The following is a 22,479-nucleotide window of genomic DNA, read 5'->3' as shown; positions in this document are numbered from 1 at the left end:
ATGCAACAGATTATTGCAGCTGCTTATCAGCTTGTTCTACTGTGTTCTGCTCCACAGAGGCGGAAGCTACTCCATGAGTTGGGAGATCAGAAGATCCCCTTTCTGGGACCTTCAGACCGGGGCTTTCAGCACCTGGTGAGTCAGCCACACTCAGAAAATGTTTGTAAATGTAAAGCTAGTGAAATTGTGTTAGTGTCATTTTGATGAAAATGTCTTCTGTTTCCCAGTGGGATTCCAGTTACACTGGCCTGGTTGTGAGGAGATCCTGCTCGCTGCCTGCTGAGCTCCATGGCCGGGTGCAGGCAGCTATGCTCACCCTGAGAAGTAAGGGCTGCCTACTAAGGGATCTGGTTCGTGTCCGTGAACGAGATGTATTCACTGCCGTGTCACGGGTTCTGCTGGGGGAGCCTGGCCACACCTATCGCTATCTTGACACGCGGCTCTTTGCCATCCCCTGGCACAGTGAGGACGCTGAGGTCAGAGGACTAAACTGTTGTGACCCTGACTTGAGTGCTGCTTGCAAAGCATTGTGGGAGCTTAACACCTTGTTCTGCTCAGACGTGTCTCAAGGAGAAGGTGACAAGGTAGCGCAATGTGCAAAGGGGGAGGTAGATGCCAAACAGGGTAAAGAGGGTGACACGGAATCTAAACATAGTGAAGACTCCAAGAACAGTGAAGGAGGGGACTCCGAGTCCCGACAGAGTGAGGAAGGGGACACGGAGTCCAAGCAGAGTGAGGAGTGGGACATTGAGTCCAAACCAAGCAGTGAGGAGGGAGAGTCCTCCCAGGCCAAACCAAGTGAATCCAGTGTTGCAGCAGGCCTGGAACTAAGTGAAGGGAAATGTCAGAGCTGGGCGACCAAGACTATCATTGGCACGGAGACTGAACCTGTGGGACTGGGACTCCAGGAGAAACCTGTGTCCCATCTAAAGCACAGCCTGTCAGATCACCACATTGAAGACAAGGAGGAACAGCCAAGTAGGCAGGGATGTTCCCAGCCCAGTCCGCCACAGGTATGCACTGGTCTGGTCAAGTTCAATGTCACCTTACTCAACTACATGGACCCAGCAGCTATGAGCCATCTGAAAGAGGAGCCATACTACGGCATGGGGAAAATGGCGGTAGGGTGGCACCATGATGAGAACCTGGTCTCTCATTCCCCAGTGGCCGTTTACAGCTATAGCTGTCACAATGACAAAGGTAAGGGTTCTAGCTGTGTGACAAAGACTGAACATTGTGAACCTCAGATGAAACACTTTAGAATCAGTTATTTAAATCCTAAACAACTTCATTCAAAGTAGATCAAGCGAGTCGGTTTCTGAAATTAAGATTCCTTTTTTCACTTCAGTATCCCATCAACTTATCTAATTTGCTTTATAGTGGATCAGATGCAGCTAACCTTGTGTATTATGGCCCTACAGCAGCGCTGTGGCAGCTGTACACATGGCCTCTGGTGAGGCAACCATTAGATCTGTCTGTGTGATAGTGTCAGGGCATTATCAAATGTCATCACCAGCTTGCCGCCGACAGCCTTATCACTGACTTTGCGTCGGGAGATCACAGACATTTAGATCTGAGCTCTTAAAGTGCGCTCAATGGTGCAGTCTAGCAAACAGGCCTTATCACACGCACTGCATCTCATCTAAATCATTTCCCCAAGAAATGATCAATGTGCAATTATCTGATATGGAATAATGAGCCCTGCTTTGAAAAGTGTTCCTGACTGTACGTAATGGAAAATACGTTGTCTCCTAATTACGGAATGTGCACTTTTTCAAGAGCTTATCGTATTTGCTGATGGAGTTGATAGAGTGTAAGCCAGGGGAGAACTTTGCTTTCTAGATAATATTCAAAACAGCTAAAGAGGAGAGAACCACCATGTGTAGTGTTGTACCTGAATTAACGTTGTTGTAATTTATATTATTCTTTTCACACAAATTTGGATAGTATGTAATACAATGGAATGCACAACCATACAACCATTTTTTTGTAATGTAAAAAAAAATACTCAGAACATTAACCGATTAATGAAGCATCTTTGTCCATTAGTCTTTATTTTAATTTATCTTAAGCAGGATTATGTCCAGAGAAAAGTGAGCACGTTGATGATGTTTCTATTACCCAATAGATGTAAAATTGATAACTATAGATTATAAATATCCTAGGATAAAAGAGAGGTGTCATACATGTAGAAGACCAAGAAGAGGACAGACAAGATTTAAGAGCTCTTTTGTCAATGCGCTCTGAACAAAAACACATGACTTCTTCAGCAGAATTTATATGTTATAAAGATACCCTCACCTGAGCGCTACCTAGATTTCCCTGTCGTTGTGACTGTGTCTGACCTGGACTATTTCCTGCTGCATTGTACATATGTGAAAGGTAAAGTCTGCATGGTGTGTGAACTCATTTGTCCAGACATTTTCCGGAGTCATGTCTGAAAACAGCTTTAGTTTTACTCCAAATTTCCCCCTTCGGCATCCACCCCTCCCTCCTGTCGTGGCTCTATGCCCCCCCTCCCCAGTTTAAGAACCACTGCTGTACATGCACTGCACTATTGAAGGTGAGCACTCTCATCTGTGTCCTGAGAATTTTACAGTATGACACAGGTGTAGTGCCAACTGCTCTGACATCCCAACACACTTTACAGCTGCTCTTTCTTCATTGGGGTTTCTTAACCAGAAACACCTGCTCTGGAGGTCTGCTTCGATGATTTGTTCTAAGCCATTTCAACTCTGACCCTGTGAACACGAGCTTCAAACAGTGTGCTGAATCATATTGCTGTGCATAGCAGCTGTGTCGTCTCGAGCTCTGAGTGACCCCTCAGCTCCAGACTTTAGAGAGGAAAGTCTGAGCCGAGTGCCACAGAGATATATTCCAGTTGCTGCTGTTCAGGGCTCACAGAACCAGCTAAGGAAATTGTTACTTGAGGAATGTTGCACGTTTCTAGAAGAAAGAAACACAGCACATTAGGCATCTTAGATTTACGGAGATAAAATCTTTGCATGTCATCTGAGAGAGCCTTTTTTATTTCTCTTTGAGCAGTCTCACCTTTTATTTTTGCCTAGCCAGACAAGTGTTCTGAGCTGTGTTTTTTCCTCCGCTGCGCTGATCCAAAGGAATCTGCCACGACTGAGCGTTTTCCAGCACATGGAGGATGATCTTCCACCATTCCTGAAGCCTTGGGGAGTGCTGTCATTAGCTGGCTCTCAGAGCACAATGGCTGGAAATTAAGTTACTATTTATCCGTGCTGAGCAAAGGAAAAGGCAGCTGCGGGGTAGAGAGGCCTAGAAAGACTTTAGTATTGATTTTGTTGAAGGGTGTTGGCCAGCCAAGCCAAATCTTGTTTTCTTAGTACGCCATGTAAGAATGGAAGGAGAGAGGAGAACAGGGGAGGTGGTTACAGTGAATGGCCCCAGAAACAGGAGTATCATAGGATGCCTACTGTCTAATAACACACTAAAGACCATCAAGAGCTTTTATCCAACTATTTCCTCTTGCACAGCATAATGATGGCGTAAAGATCCTGTGCTAACAGCCAATAAGATCACAGCCACACATATCACTTCTACTCGCCTTCTAAGTGATTCTTCCACACATCTAACATCCATTGTTTGGGTGGTATGGATTCAACCATTACATTTATTACTGTTCCAAGTAGTAATGCTTTAAATTGTTTAATTTAACTTGTTTTTTTTGGCAACAATTAATAAATGGGCATTGTTATTGGACTTTTCCGTTTAATGTATTTACATTTGCAGATGTGCAAAGAATTGTTGATTAGACTATATTAATTAATAACATTAATATTGCTCTTAATCAGTCAATTTTTGTTGTCTGAGTGAACCAATGTAAGAATACAACAGGAAAATCCCACAGTGCTTGGCTGTAAAATGATAAGAATATATATATATATATAATAATTCTACTTACCTGTATATCTCTGTCGACCCTATCGCTGATTTTATGGCTGGGTCCAAAAGCTTGTAGCATTTTTGTCAACAACAAACTCTACAGCTGAGGCAGTGGCTTCTTATCCCATCTTCAATCTGCTGTAATCAAAAACACTTCTCTTTCTGTAGTCGAATTTATACATAATGTTTTGCCTCCTTCGTGCTCTACCCAGGCTTCACCTGAATGTTCAGGATGTTCCTGTTGGTGTAAATGCATCAAACCCAGACAATACCCTACTGTGTTCTTCATATGTGAAAAGCAAACTTGATTCGGAGTTCATGTCTGAAAACTGTGTCTGAAATATAACTACACTTATGACATTTCTACACCCAGTGGATGAAAGCATCAATACAATGCCTGGAAAGTTGAGATAATTGTAAAATTGAATGTAACAGTGAGTTGAGCTGTGTGTGACTGACAGGTGAGAGCAGTGAAGGAAGCAGTGATGAGAAGGCAAGCTGGAGGATTGGGCTCAAGGTGGCCTGGGACATCCACACACCTGGCCTGGCGCTGCCACTGGAGTCTGGAGACTGCTATTACATGAGAGGTTAGTAAATCTTACACTACACACACGCATATGGTCATGTAAACACGTTGCTCCCACAGCTCAGCCACACTCCCCACCATGTCTGACTTTGGAGGGAGGAACCCTTTTGTTTCCCTGTGTTTTAGTGTTTCTTCTACTTTGTCCCAAATGACCCATGGCAGAAGGATGCACTCCAGTCTCACTTCCCATGCTGTCGAATGGAGCTGAGGTGTGTGTCTGTGCGTGAGTTTGTGTGCATTCGTGTGCGAGTGGGGTTACTTGGCCCGAACACGGAGCTTTAAGGTGCCATGAAATTGTGTGCATTAGAGAGGTTAGGAAAACCAAATGTTATTTTTTGAAGTCCTGTGACCCAGCGCTGACTATGTCTCTATGGAGAGGACAGACAGCAGGCCACAGGGGTGTAAATCAAAGCTTAATGCTTTTGGCTGCTGTAGCCGCCTTCACCCGCCCTTCTTTGGCCTTCCCAGCTTTCCCATGTTTTCTGAATGTGAGGACATTTTTTCACATATATCAAGCTATAAACATATGAATAATTATCATTAATGTCAGATTATTATTTATTTATGTTTAAAATTCGATTTTTGCTCTAAACTCTTCATGAGGAGGGAACGACAATCACTTGATAAACAGTATAACACGTCACAAGTGTGAGGTAACTCAATTATGTATTATGCATCCTCACTGCATCCGACCGAAAGGACGAGATCGCGGGTACAAGCGGCCGAGATGAGTTTTCTCAGAAGGGTGGCTGGCGTCTCCCTTAGGGATAGGGTGAGAAGCTCAGTCATCCGTGAGGAACTCGGATTAGAGCCGCTGCTCCTTTACTTAAAAAGGAGTCAGCTGAGGTGGTTCGGGCATCTGGTGGGAGGTTTTTCAGGCACGTCCAGTGGGGAGGAGACCTCGGGGAAGACCCAGGACTAGGTGGAGAGATTATATCTCAACACTGGCCTGGGAACGCCTCGGGATCCCCCCGTCAGAGCTGGTCAATGTGGCCCGGGAAAGGGAAGTCTGGGGCCCCCTGCTTGAGCTGCTCCCCCCGCGACCCGACCCCGGATAAGCGGATGACGATGAGTGATGATGAGATGAGCATCCTCACTGTGCTTACATACAATTCATTAGCGATATATCGATACACATTGAACCAGTTATATTGATGAAAATAATATTGCAATAATTTATGAAATTGTGTTATTATCCATCCCAATCAGTCCTCTCTTCCATTAACTTTTTACTTCTAACTGTTTGTCCTTCAACAGATGTGTCTCCTGCATGTGTTTTAAAACTCCATCTTTCCACCTGCTGGACTCACAACAGCTACCAAAGCATTATTATTAGAGATATTATAGTAATATTTGTGTAAAATCAATACACCAGGATAATCTTCTTTATTTCCATATTTTCTCATTTTATTTGGTATAATCTTTTAGCCTACATATATGATGAATATTGCATAAGTATTTGACCTTGTGATTAGAAGCTTTTGTGTGATTAAAAGATCACTGTTTTGATCCCTTCAACAGTAAATAAGTATATCCATCTTAGACACAATCACATATGCTGCCAGTGTTTTCCTATGATGAGACTGATCTACTACCTGTGCCCTCTGTTGAAATGTCAATATCATAAATACTGTGAAGATGTTAATTCTGAAATGAAGGGTTTAGAGTTAGGAGGATGTAACCTACATAATCTAAAAGCCTATACTTAGTACATATAAATGCTCCATATAAGGTCTTTGTGTTCTATTTGTTGACTTTAATTTTGTCTTTCAGCAACAGATCAAATTCTAAACTCAGAAGAATCTTTATCTTTACAAAAAATGCACAATTCCTACAGGAGAGGTTTGGATTAACTTCAAGAAAAATGAAATGTAAAAAACTTATTATGTACACAATATTTACCTTCGTATTTCAAGAGTTATAGGGGTTATTGTTGTTACTAGGGTCAGCAATAGAAGGATTAATATTATTTGCCACATGATAATATTCATTGTCAATAAAAAAGTGTATGGTAATGCATAGTAACAGTAGCTCTATTTATGTGAGACAAAATGTGAAAGGTCTGTCTCAAGATGGAGGATGAAGGACTAACTTATCTTATTCTTGGACAACTGGACCGAATGCTGTCATATAAGGACGACGATCTCAGCAGCCCTCCATCAATCAGGCCTTTATGGTAGAGGCTATACAGAGGCCATTTTGAGTAAAGGGCATATGACAGCCTGATATGAGTTTGTCAAACAGTATTTAAAGCATCTGAGGACTTTAACATTGAAGATGACAAATTCACAAATAAGTTCCATCCAATCGTATGGCCCTTGAAAGGATAGGTCAGTGTTACTAGAACAAACTGACCACATCCAGGTGTAAAGGTTGTAGATATTTAACCAAGAGGATGTTTATGACAGGATTACTGCAAAGTACAAAGTCATGGGTCTGAGTAATTTCATTTTGTTTTTTTACCAAAAATACTGTACTAGTCAGTATTTGTCAATCTGAATAAGTTCCTGTCCAAGTGAGAAAGAGGAATGTTTTAATCAATTCCAGAAGTTGACTCTTTGAAGCTACAATGTTTTCATGCGTGAGCGGCAGTGTCTGTACCTAATATAAAGGGCTTGAAGCCCAACCTCCTTTAGCTGGATAAGATTTACAATAGAACAGTCAGCTTCAGGCCAGCCATGATAATAGAGTGATGGGCTGTTGTGCAGACCATTCTAATGGGACTTGACTGTCGCGGATCAGTGGGGATTTATGCTCCACTTGGTGAGCACGCCCTTGAGAGGCCAACTGCTGCACAACGATAGCGGCTCACACAGTCCTTGGTCCGTCTACCTGCATTAAAGACTTGGCACGGTGCACAGACATATGCACGCACCTATAAATTCGCACAGCTCATGTGCACAAAAATAAATGCTCTCACACATGCAACGAATCCTGTCCCCTGCTTATTGAAGGAAGCACATGGCTTCACTCACGTCTCCGGCACATGCATGTTCACGGCAACCGAACGATCACTGCTAAAAAGAGGATATAAATCGCACCTGTGTTTTGGTGACATACACCATATGATAAGTAGTTTTGTGGTGTGAAAAGAAAACTACAATGGTGTACAACCACAGACCCCATAATGTCTTTTCAGCACTATATGTCGCAGGGTGGCCCTTTTGAACTGCTAATGTCTGAGCTGCTTGAGGCAAATTGAATCACCATCATTTCCACCCAAATGGAATTTCAGTGGTTAAAAAAGAACAATGCAAGTCTTGACACCAGGCCTGTTCAATAATCAGATTTCCTGCTCCCAATGCACAGAGGGACTGGGGGAAAGAGTTGACCCAATATATTTAAAAGCCTGCTTCCTGGAAAAGGAGGACAAGTGGCAGCAGGCACAGGGGTTGAAAGAAAGATAAATATTTATTACAGTTATCGAGTTTGCCTCTACTCCCCCCTGATCCCACTGACGCATCAGACGCGCCAAGAAAAGAACAGATTGATGGAGATAATTTGTTATTGGATATAAACAGTTTTAAAGACGCAGAGTAATTCTGCCCAGAGACCTAATCCCTCACAATCTCATCAGGGTGAAGAAAACACCGGCAAGTTGTTTTGTTTGTCACCATCCTTTTTTTCCCCTCCCACCAAACAATAATATCTTTCTCCCAAAGCATTTGGCTGTTTGACTTTCAAATCACAGGCATTAGCCGGTGTACTCTTGCTCAAGGCGGGTGTAAATATGCACATGTGCTGTGAATGACAGCTCTGTCATGGCTAAATTAATTATTGGTGTGAGGCAAATAATGGCAGAGCTGAGAAACATCTATACACACAAAGAAACACATGGAGGGATACACAGGAAACAGCAGTAAGGCCTCTTTGTAAAGCTCCTGCGATATTGGACAAATGTTTGTCGGTGTGGAGCTTCCATCTTGACAGATTGAGTGCGATCTGGTTTTGTTTGTTAATTAAAATTATAGTACAGTGCTGCTCATTCTATTCGATTCAGTGCTGGACCAAACGCAATCTATCTGAGAGTACAAGGTGATTTACTTGTCATGTTCATTATCACTCTGCCTTTCATCTGTTCTTCTGTTTTTATCAATTATTTTGCTTTATATAGTTTCCTCTATTCTTTATTGCAATAAAAATAAACCCCATATCAAAGTACGACATCTTCTAGCACTCGTTGCGCTTATTGTATTTTGGTTCATTTATTTATGTCGGATAAATGGGCTATTCCTGGTTGTACTGGTACTATGTTGTGAGGATTTTCTGTTTTGTGTATTTACCAGATGACCTGAACAGTACCCACCAGCACTGTGTCCTAGCTGGAGACTCTGCACGCTTCAGCTCCACACACAGAGTGGCCGAGGTGAGAAGCAAACAGGCCTGAGAAGGAAAACACGACTGTTTCAAACTTATTGTGTATTGGCATGTTGTTTATTGGTTTCGATAAGGTCGGCTGCTGGTGCTTATGCGCTGTTTTAAGGAAGGACTTCAACTGGTGTCTTGTTAAAACCTTTTTTTTTTTATATATATATATATATATATATAACAAATGAAATGTATCTTTAATGTCTTTTTTCGGTGAAATTTTAATATTTATAATAATTAATCTCGAAAAAAAATTTGAATCTATATTTTACTAAAGCTTTTGTAACGACTAGAAGGAGGTTGGACTCAAAAGCAGGACTCGGAAGGCAACAGGTAAACTGATAGTCCATAATACAAAAATGGTTGGTACACAGGAAAGCAGGCAGCGAAGCAAACCAACCAAAAAACTGGCTAAGGTCAGAAAACGCAATATAAATGGAATAAATCCTGGCACTCTTGACACAGGGGTAGAAAGACGAACTGGCAACTGACAGAGACGAGGGGAAAGCCTATAGACTCTAAAGGGGAGTGACTAACAAGACGCAGGTGGAGACAAACACAAGTGTCTGAAACAAGAGGCAAGGTCAGAACGTAAAATAAAACAGGATGTAAGTAAAGAAATTACACAAAGACAACATAACCTTATTTGGCTTGACGGGTTGTGTTAGCTTTTCAACAAGCACATAAGCACAAGTTCTTCACTCCACTAAAAATGTACATATGATCACTTAAATAAGAACTGTACAATTTTTTTAACACAATTATACTCGAGGAGTAAATGTATTTAATTGTACAGTATATAGTAGTCATTGAGACCTCGTCTACCACGGGTTGAAAGCTTAAACCCTGCATGGACATTATTTGTACAACACTGGCTCTGTCCCTTCCCTACCAGTGTTCCAGTGGGACCCTGACCTACATCCAGTCACGCTGCCAAGAGGCCCTGTCTAACCTGCACACTGACCCAGAGACAGGCTCCCAAAGCCTGCTGGCCCTGCTGCCAACAACGCTACAGCACTGTGAGGAGATTCACAATGAGGTGGGGACATGGTGGAGTGTTTTCTTTCTTTGTAACATGCGTGTGTTCATGTGTGTCTGTATATGTGCATGTCTTGCATGATTTGGCGCACATTAGTCTGTGGTCTTTCCATGTTTTCCTTTTTGAGTGTGTGGAACTCTGAAAGTTTATTTGCACAGACACTGTTTAGTCTATATGAGTTAAATTGTATTGAAACCTGCTGTCACCGTGATTTATCCTGATATTCCACATTTAAGCACGAGACCTAAACCAGTGTTTGGAAATACCTGGAATTCAACGAAGCTCAAGATATCTTTTCGTTATCTGGCCTTATTAAGCCTTAAAACCGCAGTCAGACTAAGCGGTCACACAATGGTGTTTCTCAACTTGGTGAACCTTGGTTTTCCTGAGCGAGTTCTCTACAACACCGTGTGAAATAAATATCAAAATGTAATTCAAAATGGTGAGTAGGCTTATTCTCATATCTTATAAGTACAGCAAGTACACACTTTAGTTTTTCAGTAAGATACCTTGTATGTAGATATTGGTAAATAAAGCACTATGAAATGGTTTGACATATCTGCAGTCAACAGAAAAAAGGGAAATGAAGAAGACAGAAGGGATCCTCTCTACTTACACTCCAGCTGTTGAGCTTACCCTCGGCCATAATACAAAAAGTCAACATGCAAAGTCAAAGGGTTTGTTGGTCTCTGAATGTGATAGTCCACTTAAGAGCATCTCTTGATCTACCCACTAAGCTCCATGGGATCTTGTAGGAATGGTGATACCATAAACCAAGATGATTGGTCAGTAGATGGTGGTTTTCTAAACATTGATCTGTTAACTCAAATATATATGTTTGACTTGACCATCGACAGTACAGAGAGTACCCTGAAGATATTGTTTATATGAACGCTGTTGTTACTGCAGGGACACAGACGTTTCTCTTTCTGTTTACTTTCAAAGATCCGCAGAAAAATCCGGAACGGATTATTTTTGTAGTATATGTTTGAACAGGATTGAACTAAACTGTGTTGGGCTTGTGGGGAGACTGAACCGGACTTTGTAAATATACAGATTAAACTCTTGACATTGAGACTGCGGGAGAAACACACGCATACACACACCCTCACCTCTTTTTCTATAGTAGTTCTATGTGAAGTCAAGTCCAACATGTTCTTTAGTGTTTTCCCCCCTAAACAAATAAGAAAAAGAACAAGACAATGAAGTTTATATGGATCATCATCAATAATTATCTGAGCAACAGAAAGTTGTGACATAATGTATATATCTTTTCTTTTTTAATAAGATGAACATTTTTGATAAAGAATTTGTTTATTATTTAAACAAACCTGCACCTGCTTACACGGTCCAGAACAAATTCTAATTAGTTGATCTAGGAGGATAATATCAAACCAGTTTACTTATACTTTGCTACTATCCCAAGTAACTAAATTGAAATTAAAATCCAGTACTCAAACAATACAGTAAAACAGGTGATTGATATTGTGAAGTAGAATGGTTTGATTCGTCTTTTCCATTCCCTTTGCATCATGGGAGTTCCTGAGTTCCTAACAGGTGAAAGCTTTGTAAACAACTGAAATTGAGCTGGCCAGTGCCCCCCTTCAACTTACCTTGTTGTTTCTACTCAAGGAGGGGCCTCCAATATGAATTCCAGGTTGTTCTCATTTGTCCAGGCCTGTGATGGATTGTAAGGCAATAGCCTCTCCATATGTTATCTAAAGATGGAGTCATGCCCCACTCCCCTCCTTAACCCCTTTTCACACACAATAATGAGTGATGCTGGCTTGGGGTATTGAGGGATGGAGTGAGGTCAAAAAAGAAGAACGCGAGGGGCCGTCTGCGGAGCCATCAACCGCCTGTGTTAGCCTGCCGCAGGCCAACAGTTAATATAGCACTTCACCTCTCCCCCTTTACACCCCTGGGCTCAAAGCGCACATCCTAGCCGAATGCTAGCGCCCAGGCCTCTCAGTGGGACGCCATGACAGATGAGTCTGACGTAAGGTTGTTTAAAGGTTGTAGACAATATTAATTATTCAGCACTGCCAAACAATAGGGCTGTCTGTGGCAGGGGGAGTGCTGTGCTAGTTGAACTAGCAGCCCCTGCTAGTTTGCCACATAGCGCCACAGGATTACCAAGTATTGTCCCCCACCAGGAGGACAAAGAAGGTTTATTCAGGAAAATACAATGCTATTCAAAAAAACTATGTCTGTGTGTAAATGTTTAAGTAAGGGGTGGGGCTGGGGGGGCACTCTCGGGGGCTCAAGCCCACCCTACCTGGCGCTCACAATGATCGATGTGGCCATTTGTTTGGAGTTGCCCACGAGAGCAGAACACCCACTTATGTGATGTATTGTTGCTGGAGTTATTTATGATGGTGGCACACTTCTGTTCTTGGCGGGTGCATATTGCGCAGGTCGTGTTTGACATGGACGACCAAGAAGTGAACAAGCAGGAGACACGCAGGCGGCCTGACCTGAGCAGTGCCTTATGGGCCTCTCCTTAAAAGTGCTAAACAGCAAGTTAGCACCAGCTGACGTGTCACAGATATCGTGCAATGTGGTGCAACAGGAAGGGGGTTGACACGGGAGGGTCTGACATCTGACTGTGATGAACCAGAGCGTCTGCCATCTGAGCCTGCGTGTACGGGGATGGGCCAGGACGTCGAGTTGAAGTAGGCGTCGAAGGGAGACGGAGAAAGAACTGAGGACAACTGAAGCTCCAACCTGTTTGTTTGGCACGGCCCTTCTCACTGTCTCTTTTTAATCTTACCTCCTGTCTTCTGCGGGGATGGGGGATGGGGGGGGAGGTAGTCTAACATTGCATCGCCACACGGCCCCCATGTGCATGTTTGTCTTTGAAATGCTAATCCCAGAAACAAACGTCTTGTCTCATTTAAAGCCACTGTGTCACTTCCCAGGTGGGTGTGTGACAGAGTGCCCTGAGGGACCCCTTCTAATGATGCTAGACCCCCACTGTAAATATTGAAGGGTGGGACAAGGTTTCCGCACATGTTCTGGCAGAAAGTAAACCGTGTGGAAGCAGGAGTGTGTGACCTTCCTATGTCCTGTTTTCCAGGCCAGGATGTGTCCCCCAGGCTCTCAGGTCTTGGAACACCTTAGCTGAGGGGCTTATCGTGGCAATATCATTGTAATCTTATAAATCACGCCTCAAAATATATTAGGCTTGCAGTTTGCAGTCTGTGCTTGTTATTCCTCCTGGATTTACCAGTTTTATTACCCTTTGACACTGTTTCTAATTCACGTGAGACATGTTTATTGTTCATTCTGCAGGTTTATTGGGTGTTTTTAACGTCTTTGTACTTTGTAAGTTTGTTTAGAAAGTGCAACACAAATAAAGATCTTCCCACAAGGGATAAAATGCTTTAAAGGTATTTGGGTTTCACTTGCTCTGCGTTCTCCCAAATCGGGATTTAACCACAGATTTAGTGAACTGATTCCGCTGTTATTAAGTGATTAGTCACATTGATTTGGCAGTTAAGCCAGCAGGACGTCTTTTACCTAACTCTGTGGCAAAGAGTTAAAGAATTTAACCTTAATTTATGGATATAAATAGAATTGGAAATGTATACAGCATGATGTGTTTGTACAGTATAACCTATCCGTTGTATGACCACTCTTGCAAGAGTGTGATTACAGTAAACTGTGAGCTGGGTGGACTCAGCTGATGTGTGAGGAGGCCGGCAAAGGTAAACAGAGGACGGCAGAGTGGGATCGATCCCATTCTCATCAGTTCCAACCTCAGGGCCCTGGCCTGGAAATTGATTGGACCCGCTCAGGGAATACCGTGAAGGTGCGCCTCATTAAATGGGGAAAAAAGGGGGCTACTTGGCTTTAACTCCAGAGTTGCCATGGTGGGCGGCCGGTCAACTAATGTGGGGCTAATGTGTAGTTAGTGTGTCCATCACCTGGAGAGATGACAGTGACTGCCGCAGGGGAGCCACTAGCTCCCCTCTCGCTCCCCCTGCGCCATCTCAGAGAGGAAAAAACCAGCCCCAACAACCACTCTCTCTTTTACACACACTTTCAATCTGTCTGCCTGGAAAGGTGGCATTTAGTCAGCGTTCCCCTCTTGGTAACTCAGCTGGGTGGCCAGGCTCCAAATGCCACACTGGCCAGCACTCCTAAGTCGCTTTAGATGGCCAGCTTTGTGGCTACCACTGGCCTGCGCAGTGGGGGACAGGCAGCCATGTCGGCTCAAAGTGGAGACACAGGTTGGTTTCTTCTCACTAAAGGACAGGCAGACAATCATAGAGATGGAAGGAGGGACAGATATAAAGAAAAGGACGTCCGATATCAGCGCTCAAAGGCTTTGTTGTGTGTTTGAGCTGTAGTGATCGAAGGGGAGTGGATTTGGAGGGTGTTGAAGGGACCATAAAGGATGACATTTCTTTGAAGGGTGTGTTGTATGGAGTGACTGAGAGGCTGCTGAGCAGTGCCACTGGCTGTGTATTCTCCCTGACAAGCCCCAGTCCTTGCATGTCATCCCTGCTGTGATCAGAGCCCTTTGGAAGCAAATGGCAGGATGATACTGTTTGCAGCTTCTACCCAACACAGACCTCACTCAAGTTGTTTATTCAAATAATGACTTCCCTTTGTTTGAACCTGCTCAGGGGGCAGGATGGTAGGTGACCTGTCATTTATTCATCACTTGAAAATATCAACAATTCTAATATTTTAGTCTCAGTGTCATAATTTGCATGAACCTGGATATTGGGAATTTGATTTGACTTCAGTACCTGTTGTAACAGCCATACTAGCTGGGGAATAGATCTTCTTACCTCTGCTAAGGAGGTTATGTTTCCACCCCTGTCCGTTTATTTGTCGTTTAGTTTGTATCCTTGTTTTTAGACAAGATTTTGCAACAATTACTTGGAGGATTACCATGAAACATGGTGTAAGGAAGTGGTAGGGCTCAGGAAAGAAGCCTTTGATTTTAGTGTTGATCCAGGAACTACTTATCAAGTTCTTTAATTTTATATTCATGTAGGTACATTTAGGCACTTAATATCGAGGAGTGTGTGCAATTTGCTGCAGAACAGGCCTGTGGGGCCTTGGCAGAGGTATCTGCGGAGTGGGATTCTAGTTAACATGGTTCCCAATAGTCTTTCCTTGCAAAAATGTGAGGTGAACAATAGAAGCATGTTCACGTGAAAGGGATGTGCCAGATGACTGTGGGGTGTTTGACCCCTTGCCCACTGAAACAGTGGACTGGCCTCATTGAAATGTATGAGAGTGCAGTGTTTTTTATTAGGAGCTGACATTGCTCTGAACTCATTAACCAGTACAAATTAGTTGTATATGAACATAATTTGTCAGAGACAGGGTTAGATGAGAGTTGATGACAGGCTCATCCCAAAAAGGTCTGTGCTACATGAGTGGAATGATCGGTGCCAGAAACATCAGTGAACCGAAACAACAAGAGGCAAACGGTCATATTCACCCGTTGAATCCTTACACCTTTTTGAGAGAACTAATGCTCAAAGCTTTTAGTCACTATGTGAGTTCATAGCTACAAAAAAAACTCTGCTATACTCATTCACTAATGCTGTGTTAGAAGAACAATGAACAAAATAGTTTTCAGAAAAAGGAACAATAGCGCTCTCAGTCCCTTCTGATATGCGAGTCCTTTGTATGCGACTACGTTTTGTGTTGTACAGTTGTCTTCGTCAAAATGTAATAGAGCGTGCATTGTTTTGGGTGGATGATGCTTTGTAGGACGTTTTGGGGGAGGGCAACTCGCAACGTCTCACATTTGCGTTTGCAGCAATTGGGGCAATCTCTGACATACACACTCGCAGCAGCAATTGTATGCACAGACATTAACAAAGCCACTAACGCACCTATGTCGACAGACACTTGCGGGGGCACACGACACACTGATCCTCATGCAGCTACAAACACACAAACACGCACACAGAGAGACACACTTGGAAATAGATAGGGCTACACCTGGCTACATGAAGCATCCTTGTGAGGATTAAATCAGCACTTCAAAAGAGCAGGAAAGAAAAACACTCCCAGTGGAGGAGAGGGGAGCGGTTCGGCAGCCGGGACTGTCATCTCCAGATGGAGCGAGGGTGTGGGGAGAGGAGGGGAAGGAAGGGAAGAGAATGAGCAGAAGAGGAAGAGGGTGGAGTTCTCAGGTGTGCTGACTTGAAGGTGTGTCTCTTTCTGTGGGTGTGTGTGTGGGTATGGGTCTGGGGTGTGTGTGTGGGTATGTGTGTGTGTGACTAGATATACTCAAATTTGTGTGCGAATGTGTTGCGTGTGTGCACTCTGTGTTTGGTAAGGGTGAGAGTTTAGTCCCAGAGACGACCAATGTTTGTATTGTTTTTAACGCCTGTAATTAAAAAAATATGTGTCCTCAATGTACAGAGACATTTTAATAAGGACTGAAAGCAGGATACAATTTTTTAATGAGAATATATCCCTCAGTTTGAATGAACAAAAAAATGTATTAATCATCAACATTTATTTGTCACCTCTCAGAGGTTATAGGAACATTTTCAGATATTTTTTTATTTTTTATATTTTTTATATTTGAGCTGCTCCCCCCGCGACCCGACCCCGGATAAGCGGATGAAAATGAGATGAGATGAGATTTTTTATCAGTTTGTAAGAAATATCTTCAATCAATGAAATATATTTTTACAAGTAGAAATGTTGGATATAAATAGGACAGAAAAAAATAATAAAGATTTCTGTCAAATTGGATATTTGTTCAATTTACTAAAATGTCAGTAAGTTACATTATTCTTTAAAGTAGTGTATGTAACTTGTGAGCTTGTTATAGAGGTTGCATTCCTAAGTTACGAAAAATATCTTAGTTGACAAATAATTGTGGAATAAATCTGTCGAAACATTCGGGTTAACAGCAGTTTTTCATGTATTACATTTTTACCAACATGTATGACTTTAAGTCACATGTATAAATGGTTGACATGATACTCTCATAATTTGCAGCAATACGAACAAATATTTTCATCCACATTAAATTAATGTTATGCTGTAATGTGTAAAGTTTTACTATTTTAGAAAAAATGCTGAGATTAGAAGAAGTTTTGGGGAAATTGCCGGTCTGAACTATCATTTCATTGTGTATGAACATATGTGTATGTGTGTGTGTGTGCGTCTTGCAGGTGGAGTTTGAGTGGCTGCGGCAGTACTGGTTTCAGGGCCGGCGCTACGCCCGCTTCTGCAGCTGGTGGACCAGACCAATGGAGCAGCTGGAGAAGGACTGGAAACTCCTGGAAACCATGGTAAGGTCCGCTCAGACAGACGCAGTGCTGGTCACATGTCTGGATTTATATCTCTGACTGAATTCACTGAGTATCGTCAATTCTGTGCCACTCACATTGGTCAAATGAGACTTGTTTTCATCTCAATTTGAAGGCTGTTTCTGTAGCTTAAAATATTTTTTCTGCGTGTGTCCCAGGCTTTACACTGATTACCGTCTTGTTTTAGAAAATAGATGCAAGACATAGGTGTGAATAGATAATACAAAACATTTAACTATCCAAAAGCAGTTCCTTTCAAGAAATTATAGAACATTACTTAATGACCCTGATTTTAATATTACATCTGAAAGCAAAATGCAAAACATATGAGCGAGCAAAGATATCCTTAAAGGCACAATAATAACGATAATAATAATAATAGGGGTTTGAACTCTAAATGCACAACATGTCTCCGCTTGTGATCTGTCGCCACATAGGGCTCCTCACAAGAGGAGGGTGTGTGAGTAAATTACATGATGGATTGTCTCACTTCCCACCACTGTACATTGTGAAGGATGCGTCATGTGTTTGTCGAAGCCTCACAGAAGTTTTATTAGAGAGGAACATGGGCACACAGCTATTAGTTAGAAAAGGAATCACTTAGTAATGTCAGATTTATAATTAAGTCATCTTACTCACTCCTCTGTGCTGTACATATGTGCCATACACGCGCACACACAGTACATATACAGCACACTATCACACACACAGATACATGCTTGGTCTCGTTTTCTCTCCCTCCCCACGCGTTCTACGCAATCCTACTTTCATAGCTTGATTTCAGAGTGTGTGTGTTCATGTGTGTGTGTGTGTGTGTGTGTGTTTAACACCCAGACACCAGAAGCAGCAGGGGGCACTCTTGTATCACTGTAGCAGCGGCAGAGGGAGCGAAAGAGCTGGGCTCCTTTTTTCCTCCCTGCTCTCTCCCTCTCTCTCTCTCTCTCTCTCTCTCTCTCTCTTCCTCTGTATGTGTCTTTATGTCTCTCGCCCGTTCCTGCTGTCTCTGGGAGCTCTCTGTCTCTGTCAGTGTCGAGTGCTGAGCAGTAATCACATCTAATGCTCAGGCGGGGATAAAGACGGACTGGAGAACAGTGCTGCTGCTGCTGCTGCTGACACTGCCCAGCTCTAGTCATAGTCTCTCCCTCTCTCTTTCTCCCTCTCTCTCAGTCAAACCGCCTGGCAGCGGGTGGGTTTGGGGGGCGTTAGTAGACAGGGGCTAAACTCATCTAGAGCTCCACCTCCGGGCCCAGATGAAGTGTGTGATTTGGACCTGTATTTAGAAAAGGGCATCAGCGAGATGTGAGGTCTTTGGCTCTGCTGCTGCGTCTCGGTTTTACGGGCGAGCGAAGCCACACTGCGTGAACGTCCAAACGTGTCCACGTGTTGATTTCTGAAATTCAGAATCAGAATTTATAAGATAGAGCAGAGAAAAAGTGAAAAATGTGCCTTTTGTGGAAAAAAGTGAATACAATAAAAATTATTAAATATGTTTATATATCCTGTGTCTGCAAATACACTATTATTTTTTTTACATTTTACATTACTTTTATGTGTTTATAGCAGCATTCATTTTACAGTCTGAGTTATTTGATTACTCTATTAATTGCATTGTGTCACACCGCACAATATCAAGTAAATGTCTCCTGCAGAAATGCTTATTGAACCTGTGTAGAAAATAATACACTGGTGAGCGCATAAATGTAACGATTCACTATTGTGATGAAAGACAACATTATTGCTCTGGCAAGCAATATTTACATACATGCATCGACCCCTGATACGCTGATGAAAAGCACTTTATAGACTGACTTATAGATTTTCCCTTTGGAGCTTTTGATAGCTGTGGCTTCTCTGCAGCCAGATTAAAACACATTTCTCTAAATTACTTTGAGTTATTTAAATTATGTTGGTTCCTCTCTGCGTTATTTTATTGCATATATTTTACATTCGGAAGCTGGCAATTGACAGCGCAGTGTAATTTACTGAAATACGAGTGACCCGCCCGGCGCAGATGCCTGTTTGCCATTTATTTATTTAGATTTTTTTCTGTTCATGCCTGCAGAGGATATTTTAATACAGCACTATTTTTGTCAAATTTGATATCACCACGGGTTGTTTTAAAATAACAAATACATGTCTCTTTAAATAGAGTTTATAAAATGTGTTGTTTTATACACTGCGCTGTACCAATAAAACAGCCTATTGTTTTATCCTGCTAAAATAGCAATACAAACAGTGGAGCCTTCCCCTCTTTATTGTCATATTTAGCACACAGTGTTGTGGGATGCGCAGGGCTATGTATGCGTTTGTTAGTCTGTGCGGAGAATATTGCAATGTGGGGGGACCAGCTCCTGTTTATGGATACTGTCTCTCCCTGGGGCTCCCTCTCTGCTCCTCAGCCTGTTGTCATGCAAATGCTTATCCTTCCATTTGAATGACATTCTGATAAAATACATAAATAAATATATAAGGAAATCGAAACAAAACAAGTCCACTGGCTCGCGCGCCTCTTTTTTGGTACCTCATGAATTCATGTGGTTCCCTGATAGACACAAAAAAGTAGGGGCTTCTGAATCGATTTCAAGCCCAGGTACAGGGAAAGGTATTGTGTGTGTGTCTGTGTGTGTGTGTGTGAATGTGGGGGTTTTAGTGTATTTAAGTTAAAGGTTGTTTTTCTGGAGGGGTGGAAAAAGAACATTAACATAAAGGTTTTATTTTCCCTTTTGATTCAGGGTGCTGGACTCCTTTTAGACCTGCCTGCTTCTCAGCTTTGTGTTCCCTCAGGACGCTGCTATCATGGCTATCATACAATAGTGACATTTCTTTAAACTAGCAACAATGAATAGCTCCTGTGTGACTGACAATAGACAGAGAGTCTTGGCTTTATGCAGAATATTTTAAATACCGGTGTGGTATTTTTTTATCTTTTCCTCTTTTCACTGTGGGGGAGAAGCGACAGAAGCGAGCCCATGAGCACATCTCCCTCTTATTTATTTTACGTCTCCCTGTCCTGTGTGTGCATGCACCTGTGTGTGTGTCTGTGCACACGTGTGGGTGTGTGTGTGCGTGCCAGTGATGTTAATGTATGCACTCTGCATGACTTTAATTGATTTAGCAGCTCTGCTTGCACAGTACAGCTTTTTCCCTAATTTGTCACTTTCCTGACTTCTGTGGCTGCTCATCTCGCAACTTCAAAAGCCACCACGGATGCAAAGAGATTTCAGTGCACTCCGTCTCCCTCTTTCTCTCTCTCTTCTATGTTCTTTCTTCCTCTTGTTCTCTCGCTTCCACTCTCCCGCCACATCTCCCTGTCTCTCCCTCACACTTTCCCCCTTATTTGACAGGAGAACGAGCCTTGGAGACGGAATTCTTTTCAACACATATCAAGGAAATTAATCTACTTTCATAATAAATGGGATCCACTCCGTTGAATACATTTGTATAATTCAAAATGTACAAAACAGGAAGTAGTATCGGGGCCATGTCTTCCTCTACTCTGTTCACCCGGCCTGTCACTCCCTGTTTTCCAATGGTTTGGTCACACACACACACACACACACACACACACACACAAATATGTGCCGTACACACTTTTATTTTCTCATTATGTGACTAAACCTACCTCTGATTTATAACAGAGGCTGCATGGCTTTTTCATGCATACCTGTGTGTGTGTGTGTGTGTGTGTGTGTGTGTGTGTGTGTGCAAGGATGTGCTTGGTGACCATTTCATCTTCTCCCCTCCCTTTAATAACAGTCTTTGCAAACAATCTGAGCCGGCGAGGAGGGTTGCACTGCAATTGTACACAGCCTGGCCAGGTCGCCATCGATAGCTGATTAGGTTATTGACCCGGCGCGTGTGGAGGGAGGGTGCTTGGGAGACGGTAGGAGAGGGAGGGAGGGAGGGATAGCGAGCTGTAGGGAGAGACTGTAGAAGCAGACACAGGGAGGAAGAAAAAAAAAAGAGAGAGAGAGAGGTTGTGTGTGTGTGTGTAGGGGGGAGGAGGGATGGGGTGGGGGGTCAATGTAAATGTTATTGCTGTGTGAGCTCATTTGATCAAAGTCCTGGAAAGGTTAAGCGAATCCAATCTGGTTTTGTATGGCAGAGTGGAGACACAGGCGCAGGGGAAGAAACCCCAGGACGGAGAATGGATTATCATATTGGCGCTGGAGTAGCAGGGGCCTCCGACGGACAGTTTACCCTGCCCGTAATGCGTTTAGACAGCAATTGGCCTTAATAACCTTTATTGACTTCAGCGGGTCAGTGCCAAGAATCTAATTATCAAAGTGTATCAATTTCATTGGAGTTTAGAGTTGCCCCGCTCAAAATAATTATTTTAAGGTCGGGCCGGGGCAATTAATCCCTTCTCCACTTATTTGATGGCTTTGTAAAACATTATAAATGTTATGGCGTCTGTTGTGCGTTGCGCCGTAAATAATTCTGGGGAGCAATTTTTTGTAATGTATTATTCGGTGTGCTCTCCAGGCCGGTCCAGCTGGGGGGGGGGGGGGCACATTTTGTCCAGCGAGGCCTAAGCATCATGTTGCAGATGTTTACTCGCCGTATTTTTCTCTCCCTCTCGCTGCTTTACTTGCACAGTCAGTTTTATACCCACTTTATATGCACACATGGAACCCAGATTAATTATAAGTGTGAACTAAGCAGTAAACTGTTTAAAGACCCTTTTTTATTGCTCATTATGAAGCCATTTATTATCTCTTACATTCAATCACACTGTTTATGCAACATATTGTTTTGCATTTTAAGCTCTTTACTGTGCAAATAGGCTTATACATTTCCTGTATTCCAATTATTTGTGGTTCTTTAAGCACGCAGTGTGTGCAGGTGTGTGTTTGTGTACATGTAACTTTATATGTATGTCCACAGTGTGAGTGAGTAGAAGTGCACAGTAGTTTATCCTTCATTGACAGTCAATATGTGCTCTTACCTGGATTCCAGCAGCTGTTTCTCCTTATCACACAACATAGACTAGAGGCCTAATCCACGCGTTCATTATTGCACGGCCTTGTTTACCCGCAGCTCTATATTAGCTAGCTTTGCTTTGCCCTATTTAGACAGAGCCGTATAAAAAAGAAATTACTCAAAGATTATTGTTATTATTCATTTAAAGAGGAAATATATGGCTGATAATACATTTTACATCATGCAGCAGCTTGTGCTTGGAAATATAAAATGAAAAGAAGCAGGAAGAGACGGAGCGACGGAGAAGGGAGAAAATGTAGCGGTGCAAAGGTATTTGCAATTCTCTT

General features: G+C 42.6%; 1 protein-coding gene across 1 annotated transcript in view; it reads left to right on the top strand.

Annotated features, from left to right (window-relative positions):
• fto (FTO alpha-ketoglutarate dependent dioxygenase) overlaps positions 1-22,479 on the top strand; it is a 119,528-nt gene that overhangs the window by 20,408 nt on the left and 76,641 nt on the right. Inside the window, exons 2-7 of the mRNA XM_062388868.1 lie at positions 58-135; positions 228-1,200; positions 4,377-4,502; positions 8,788-8,867; positions 9,765-9,908; positions 17,072-17,191. Of these exons, the coding sequence (XP_062244852.1) occupies positions 58-135; positions 228-1,200; positions 4,377-4,502; positions 8,788-8,867; positions 9,765-9,908; positions 17,072-17,191 (1,521 nt within the window). The remainder of the gene's footprint in view (positions 1-57; positions 136-227; positions 1,201-4,376; positions 4,503-8,787; positions 8,868-9,764; positions 9,909-17,071; positions 17,192-22,479) is intronic.

Source organism: Platichthys flesus, chromosome 1, assembly GCF_949316205.1.
Source record: "Platichthys flesus chromosome 1, fPlaFle2.1, whole genome shotgun sequence".
Classification (NCBI taxonomy): domain Eukaryota; kingdom Metazoa; phylum Chordata; class Actinopteri; order Pleuronectiformes; family Pleuronectidae; genus Platichthys; species Platichthys flesus.
Note: the sequence above shows the minus strand (reverse complement) of the source record. Positions and strands in the feature narration are given on the sequence as shown.